General features: G+C 54.9%; 1 protein-coding gene across 1 annotated transcript; it reads right to left on the bottom strand.

The window, feature by feature from the left end:
• Positions 1 to 1,569: 1,569 nt before the first annotated feature.
• Positions 1,570 to 4,624, bottom strand: MYOCOS (myocilin opposite strand). Its single transcript, XM_044266276.1, has 2 exons — positions 4,524 to 4,624; positions 1,570 to 2,099 (listed from the first exon to the last, which is right to left on the bottom strand). The coding sequence occupies exons 1-2, from the start codon at positions 4,616 to 4,618 to the stop codon at positions 1,958 to 1,960; spliced, it is 237 nt and encodes a 78-aa protein (XP_044122211.1). The 5' UTR covers positions 4,619 to 4,624; the 3' UTR covers positions 1,570 to 1,957.
• Between the last annotated feature and the right edge of the window lie 3,675 nt (positions 4,625 to 8,299).

Below are 8,299 nucleotides of genomic sequence, written 5' to 3'. Positions count from 1 at the left end.
CCCGGGTGCCCCTTTTAATTCATATTTTTTTTTTTAAGATTTTATTTATTTATCAGAGAGAGAGAGGGAGAGAGAGCGAGCACAGGCAGACAGAGAGGCAGGCAGAGGCAGAGGGAGAAGCAGGCTCCCTGCCGAGCAAGGAGCCCGATGTGGGACTCGATCCCAGGACGCTGGGATCATGACCTGAGCCGAAGGCAGCTGCTTAACCAACTGAGCCACCCAGGCGTCCCAATTCATATATTTTTTTAAAGAAATACGTGAACTGAAAAAAACATCCTGGAACTTGTTCAGAAATAACTGGAGGGGCGCCTGATTGCCTCAGTCGGGGGAACATGCAACTCTTGATCTTGGGGTTGTGGGTTCAAGCCCCATATTTGGGGGGGTGTAGAGATTACTTAAAAGTAAAACCTTAAAAAAACAAAAGAACTGGAAATAAAATACCACAATGGTTAGTCTTTCTTACTTTTGCCCTCCTGGATTCTATTCTTAACTGGCCGTTTGACCTTTGTCAAGCCACTTTACCTCTCTGTTCCAGCACGGTCTCGTAGAACTTTCTGTAACGTTAGTCGTGTTCTAGATCTGCAGCATCCAGTATGGTGGCCGCTAGTCTCATAAAGCTCCTGAGTAGTGGAAATGTGGCTAGCACAACTGAGGAACTGAATTTTATTTAATTTTAATGAATTTAAATTTAAGTAGCCACACGGGGCTACTGGCTATCCTACTGGACAGTGCAGGTTTGTTTCGTCTTCTGACGGAGGAGGTCGGGACTAATCGGAGCACCCAGCTGGCGAGGACAGGCGCTCCACGCACGCTCCCCCTGACCCCTGCCCCGTGCTGCTGCAAGGAAGCGGACCTGATCAAATGTTGGGTGGGGGGACCAGAGTACATTTTTAAGGACAGGCTTGGAGAGAGGACACCCACAGGGACCCTACGAAGTAGATGAAATAAAAGATAGCACCTCAGGGGATGCCCAGGTGGCTCAGCCGGTTGGGCGTCTGCCTTTGGCTCGGGTCATGATCCCAGGGTCCTGCAAGTAAGTCCTGCGTCGGGCTCCCTGCTCAGCGGGGAGCCTGCTTCTCCCTCTGCCTGCTGCTCCCCCGCTTGTGCTCTCTCTCTCTCTCTCTGAATATCAGGATAGTTTTCATATGTGGATTTAAATTTTTTAAAATGTTATTTTTAAAGATTTTATTTGACACAGAGATAGAGAGTACAAGTGGGGGGAGCAGGAGAAGCAGGCTCCCCACTGAGCAGAGAGCCCGATGTGGGTCCCAGGACTCTGAGATCATGAGCTGAGAGGAATGATCACATTTTTGATGTTTTCAAGCTGCTCCAACGAGCCTCAGAAGTCCTTAGAAGTACTTTGAGGGGGTGGGGTGGGTGCAGAGTCTTGCCCTTGGATCTGAACAAGACTTCTCTCCCACTCTGCACTTGGCTTCTTTTCAGCTTGGGTTTCTTCTGCTACAGCGTTTGAAATGCACTTAAATCTCCTAGAAGCACAGCTTGAAGTACTGTCCTTAAATGTGACGACCATTAGCCCGGCACCAGCAGACACAGCACAGCTCGGTTAAACAAGTGCACAGGCCACAGGACTGTAATGTGCCTGGCTGAGCTTTGAAAGCCCAAATCTCTCCTAGTTCTCCGTAGCGCAGTTCTTTAAAGTCACAGATTCCTGGACTTTTCACCAACCCGATTTAATAACAAACACTGAAGTCTCGTCTTTTTTTTTTTTTTTTTAATTCAAATACAATTGACGACTCTCCATAGAACAAGGCAAATGAAAGCTCAAATATGGATGTAAATCATTGACTTGGCTTGAAAAACCAAAGGTTGCCCTAGTGCACTCGTGAGGATAAACACCACTCAGCCGTGATGGTGAGGAAAGGAAGAACAAAGATGTTCTAAGACAAGACCGTCTTCAAGGACACCCCTGACCTCCTGGCGGGCTCTCACAGCCGGCTCAGACTCTGCAGTCTTCAGCGGGGGAAGGAGGCGGCGCGGGGGGTTCTGAAGGGCCAGCCACGCCAGCAGGGCCTTGCTCCGAGTCCAGAGTGGGGGGCATCTCCCCGGCTTCATCACTTTTCTTGGTAGATATCTCTTCTCTGGGAGGAAAGGCAGAGTGAATTTTTTTTTCTTTTTTTTTTTTAATATACAGGATTCGGGGGGGTGGGGAGAAAGAAAAGAACGGAATAAAGGAAACCCCCAGACCCCAGGGAGAACCAGTCATCACGTTGAAGGACATCCTTCCTGACTCCTCTACCCAGGCCTACAGAGCTATCAGCCGGCAGAAGGGAGATGGACTCTGGCCGGGCTCCAGTCACCACTCAGCTCTTCTCAGGCCCAGCTGTCCCCTCCACTGGCCCCGTGGGTCCAGCCCTACCAGCCTGTGCCCTGTCATGTCAGCTGAGCGCAGGCTTGCTCCCTCTCTCTCATTTCAGCTAGTCTCTGGCTAGTTCAGCCTTTCTAAAAAAATTTTTTTAATTAACTTCTTTATGGGTTGGAGGGGCAGAGGGCAAGGAGAGGGAGAACCCCAAGCGGACTCCCCACTGCGCACAGAGCCCCACAGGGGGCTTGATCTCATGACCCGGAGATCATGACCCCAGCTGAAACCAAGAGTTAACTGGTCGCTGAGCTGACTGAGCCACCCGGGCAGCCCTGCCCAGTTCAGCCTTAAGTCCACGCTGTCCCTCCTTTCTGCCTAACTTCCGCCCTGTGATCCCCCAAACCTGCAGGCTAGCCCACCTTTCTCTGGGTTCTACCAGCGTGTTCCCATCCTGCTCAGGGCTGGGCTGACCCCATCTTCAGGAGGGGAGGACTAGCCTGTCAAGGGCTCGAGGAGTCAGGCACCTGGAGCTAGAAACGTCTACCCGTAGGCTCGCAGCCACACCTCACGACGCGTTCTCAGCCGAGGCGGCAGAGCTGGGGGGACTTAGCCCAGTCCCGGGGCTAGTCCAAGGCAGACCCGGACTCCAGCTTCTGATCTCCACAAGCGCATTGCCGTACCCCCCAGTCAGAGCTGACCCCTGGCTTTGCTGAAGGGACAGGAGGTGACGGAGAAAGGGTTAAGGGAGGCCTCAGAGTTCTGGACGTTCTTCCTTCTTCAGCAAACACTGGAGCAGAGGGACCACAGCCCCCGGGGACAAGGCCCACGCTCACGAGGTCAACCCGGGGGTCATACTTGCCGTGTACCCCTGTCAGTGCAGCTTGGCAACATGCCACATCTATGAGAAGCCAAAGCCACTGTACCTAAGGTTTTGGTTTTGTTTTGTTTTTTTAATCAGTTCGCCAAGGTCATACATCCCTCCCCCTCAGACTCTAAGGTCAAGAAGCATTGTGAGTAATACTGGATGGAGGTCCATATTTCAAGTCAATTTTTATTTTTTGGACAACTAAGTATCAGTTTTAATAAAACCATTGTTCTTACGTTCATACCGCACCTGACAAAACTCAAACGACAAGTGTTAGCTCAGCCAATTTTCGTTGTTTACTCACACTTGGCGTTATTAGGAGTTCAAGCCAGGTTTCTTGGCAGAAGTTTCTAGGCTGTTGGTCTCTTTTGGGGATTCCATTCATGGAGACTAGAGAAGGTAACTCGTAAACGCACTTAACCAACACAAGAAACTGCAGCATGGTGGCCTTTGCTGCAGGTGAGCGAGGAAGCCCCTCACCCTTCCTCCAGCTTGTAGCGCCCATCCCCCCACGGGGAAGCCTCCGACAGGCCCGAACCCCAGACAAGCAGCAAAGGAGCTGCCGGGAGCCGGACAGCTATGTCAGTAGGGCTGGTTTTCAGCCCTACTAAATCCTAATCTTTCTTTCTTCACCTTTAAATAGCAGAGGTCTTGAGCACGCGACTAGATCTGAGGACCTGGGACCAGAAAGAGGACAGGACACTCCACACGGGCCATCATGGGCTCGTCCAGAGTCAGCAAATCACAATACATGGTGCCCCGTGAGATCCGAATTTCGGGTAAACACCGGAGTTTTTACTCTGAGCATATCACGGAGACTGCACGGACATCCTTAAGCCAAAACCCTTTGTGCCCTTGATTTAAAATACAAATCGCACCAAGCCCACCGTCAGGGGAGGGTGTCGGGCAGCGGGGGGAGGGTCCGATCCGGCCCGCGCTGGGCGCCAGGCCGCGGGGAAGGAGAGGGCAGGGCTGCCTGCAGGGAGCTCCCGGACGCTGGGAACCAGGCTGTGCCCAGGCTTGGCCAAGTCCTGCGTTTCCATCCCGGGGGCGCATCGCCCCTTGCGTCCAGAGCCGCACGCGACCCCCTCCCCCGCGCCGGCGAAGAGCCCCGGATCTGAAGCCCATCCCCGCCCGGCTTTCCCTGCCTGAAAGGCCGCAGAAGTGGGCTTCGACATGGGGGACAAGGCAGTTTCTCGCCCATAACATCCGCCCTGAAGCGACAGGTGCACAGGCTTGAGCGCAGCGCACCAGGTTTGCGGCGCTTTGCGGCGGCGGGTGGGGTCCGCCCCCACCCCTCGGCCCTGCGCCCCGGTGCACAGGGCAGCGCTCACCTACCCCGTGGCCATGGTGACTCTGCGCCTGGTCACCTCGGAGGCCAGGTCTCCGTAGGGCAGGTCGTTGGCGTGGCCTGTGAGGCTCTTCTGGGCCATGGCCTTGCACTCCGCGGACTCCAGGGCTCCGGGCCGGCGGCACCTCCGAATCTAGAACACAAGCGCCAGTAGTCGGCCTTCAGGCCGGACGTGGGTCCCGCCAGCTCGTCGCTGCTGGGTCCTCAGTGGGGCCTCCCTACAGCCCAGCCACCCCGCGCCCCCGGCCCCGCCGGTCCCCAGGCAGATACTTCTTCAAAATCGAGGTCAGTAAGATGATCCCCAAGGTAAAAGCTGGGGAAATGGAGGCCCAGAGAGGCGACGGCTTTCTCCCCAGGTCGCACAGCTGGGCCCTCCCCTCCGGGGCTGCTTGGCATCACCGGCACCTGCCGGCTTTCTTCCCGGAGCGCTTCCCTTCTTACCTGCTCCTTAGAACAAGAAACTATATGCCGGCTACTTGAACATGATAATAAAAATAAATAATTAAAAAAAAGAGGAAAGGACCGTGGGCCGAGCTGGGGCTCACAGAGGAGCACGTGGCACAGACACTGGGGACACGACACTGACAGGGAAGGTCACAGCAGCCACCCACTTAGTGCCGGCTGCCTGGGATGTCCTCTTACCTTTTCGTCGGAGACCCAGTCACTGTGCGAACGAGGTTCTGGGCCCCCCGCGGAATGAACGGGGAGACGGAGCTGGGGAGGAAGGAGGCAGCTTCCCCGGGACCCAGCAGGAATCTGAAGCGGGGCCCAGCGCCCCTGGATTTCTGCCCCCAAGGATGAGCCCTCTCCAAGGAATAGGAAGGAGTCTCCATTCCGGGACCCCTGCCACACTCTCGAGGGGACCCTGTGGCACGACCGGGGAGGGCCTGACCTCCCCAGTCTGTTCTTCTGGCGGGAAAACTTTGTTCTCAGGAGGTCACCCAACTGATTTACCTTTCGACCCCCGCTCGGCTCAGTCTGGGACCCGTTCCACTCTTCAGCTCATGGTCTCGGGGAGCAGTGCCCCCGTTACAGACTCTGGACCCACATGTCAGCGCCAGCACCTCTGCGGGGAAGGAAAAGACCAAAATGTCACCACCGTCAGCTCTCACTTCTTCTTTTATCCCCACGGAGCCAGGCTCTCTCGGAACTGGCGTTAATGGGATTGATTTGCCCCGGGAAGGTAGCAGCTGCCACAAATGTTTCCCTGCACATGGGACCTTGATGAGGAATCCCCGCAGATGTTGCAGGGAGAAGACGGCACCGCCCTTGCTCCCTCCTGATGAGGCGGCAGGTGCCTTGGCTTTGGAACAGAAGACACTGATGGCCAGACAAGGCTCTCACTTTTGCACTGAGTGATCCCGGCGGGTAAGTGAGTTAGCCTCTATGAGCCTCGGTTTTCTTACCTGTAAAAGGGGAGTAACTACTAGGGCAGTAGTGATGGGTGAGAAAATACTTACAAAAATCCTTCATTTTTACCTTCCTCCCTGCCCCCATTTTAAAGTGTTTAAGTATCTGCCCCAGGACGTATGTAAATGTGTAAATATATTTAGCCCCAGGATGACTATGAATATATGCGTGTACATAGAAATTGCTCTGCACTTAATAGCCAGGAAGGTAAGCCTCTTCCTCACAAACATACTTTTTGAAAGCAGAAGGTCCATTTTCCCTTCCCTCCCATCCCGGGGCCTGGCAGAGCGTGGAGATCCTCGTGCGAGCCCAACAATGACTTACCCTGAGTCAGAGCCCGCGACAGCATTGTGTTCCCATCTGTTTCCTTCGGCCCGATGATTACCCAAGTCTCTAAACTCTGGAGGGTTTTCCAAAATGTAAACAAACATCTGTATGGTGTTTGAATAATGTTAGAAGCAACTATCGCACATCAACTCCAGAAGGGACACAGAGACGGTACTGACTTATTAAAATGGTCTGTTTTGTGTGTGTTTGCTGCTGTTGAGACACAGCGGCTTGGGGAACAACATTTCAGCTTTAGATAGGAACGCGGGGGCAGTCCGATGTGGTGCAGACCCGTCTCGAAGGATTCAGCACACCGCAAACCCGTCTGCCTCCCACACCACGTATCCTTCATGATGGGCCAGACACCTCGAAGACACCTTTCTCGGGATCGTGACACCCAAACCCGAAGTTTCCAGTCTGGATGGGCAAGCAGCAGCCCCGCAGGAAAAGGGGGTCTTTCTTCACACCGACCGCAGTGTGGACCCCAGCGGAAGGCCGCGGCTGCTTGCAAAGCTGGGGTTCAGAACGTTGGCTGCCTGGAGTGTGTAAGCTTAACCACCAAGCTGGTCCACCCACAAAACAAATGAGTGCGTAAGATACGGCGAGAACCTGTGTTCTCTAGAAACAACAAGTACACAGCTACCACATGATTGTTCATTCGAAATAGGGGCAACCTTCCGCCGGGCTCTCTTGGTGATGTGCGTGGCCCACACAGGGGGCTGATCTCAGTGACGGGATCTGCTGTGCGGGTCCGTGTGGCAGACGAGGGACGGGAATCCTCTCGGAAGAACAGGAAGGGGGACCGGGCTGAGCCTCGCAGGAGCAGGTGACCCGGAGAGTCTAGGGACGCCATTCCTTGGCCATCCCTGCGACAACAGAAGCATGGGGCTCCAGCCCTCTTTGCGACCGTGACTCAGCCGTGATCGCTGGGAACCTCACAAACCCGGGGTGTGATGTCTGCAGGTCGCAGGAGGAGCAGCCCTGACCAGCGCGACACCTGAGTCCCCTGCCGGCAGCTCAGCTCCCTGGGCCGCTGCTGGGTCGTCCTGCCTTCCTGGCCGAGTGCCGGCCCGAGGCCCGCTCGCCTCCCGCAGCTGTGTGTGCCCGAGAGGCACACAGCCTGGTGACTAGTCCCGCTTCACAGCCGGGAGCGCAGACTTCAGGTGGGAGCTCATCCAGGCCACGAAAGCTCTCAGCTCAAACCTCAGACGCTTCTTCCCGGTCCTCACCTCTCCGGCCCCTGCAGGTGAGCCCTTGACCCGCTGAACGCTTTTTCCAAAGCTGCCCTCACACTCGGGCGCCAAACGCCATCCTCCGTTACCCCCCACCCCCCGTCCCCAAGACCTTTGCTTAGCAGTCCCCCCCACCCCACGAACATCAGCTTTCTTTCCCCTCTCCGCCGGCTCTTTCCCAGCCGTTTACAGCCACGGTATTTCCTCCCGTCTTAAAACCCCCTCTTGGACCCACTGTTTCCCACCACACAACAGATAAGCAAAAATCTCTTGGAAAAGACTTGTCTGTGTCTGCTCTCTCCGCTTCCTTTCCCTCATGCTCCATCAACCCTGCGCCCGTGGCACTGGAGACCACGGATCCCTCAGCCCTAGAGACATTGTTGTCCTTGACTTTCTCCAAGCTCACTGGCCACTCCCTCAGTCCCTTTTGCCTCTTCCTAGATTCTTGACACTAGAGCATCCTGGCTCAGTCTTGGAATCTCTTCTGTTCTCCACACCCATCTCGCTGTCAATCTCGTTTAGTTGCATCGTTGAAATAACTGTCCATAGGACGATGGCACCCATCCGCCTCCAGCCCAGATCTGTCCCCTGGACTCCGGATGAACGCACCAGCTGCCCATGTGGCATCTCCATTTAGCTAATAACCACTTACACGTGACATGTCCAAGACTGAACGCGACTCGACTCCCTCACATGTGTCCTACCAACTGTCTTCCACGTTTGTTTTAAGGGCAGCCCCTTCCTTTCGGCTGTTTGAGTCTCAAACCTAGAAGTCATCTTTGCCTGCTGATGGT

The sequence above is a fragment of the Neovison vison genome, chromosome 10 (assembly GCF_020171115.1).
Source record: "Neovison vison isolate M4711 chromosome 10, ASM_NN_V1, whole genome shotgun sequence".
Classification (NCBI taxonomy): domain Eukaryota; kingdom Metazoa; phylum Chordata; class Mammalia; order Carnivora; family Mustelidae; genus Neogale; species Neogale vison.
Note: the sequence above shows the minus strand (reverse complement) of the source record. Positions and strands in the feature narration are given on the sequence as shown.

Coding starts and splice junctions, on each gene's coding strand:
- MYOCOS (XM_044266276.1), bottom strand. CDS start 4,618: ATGGCCCAGAAGAGCCTCACAGGCCACGCCAACGACCTGCCCTACGGA. Junction 2,100..4,523: donor AGAGTCACCATGGCCACGGG/GTAGGTGAGCGC, acceptor CTTTCCTCCCAG/AGAAGAGATATCTACCAAGA.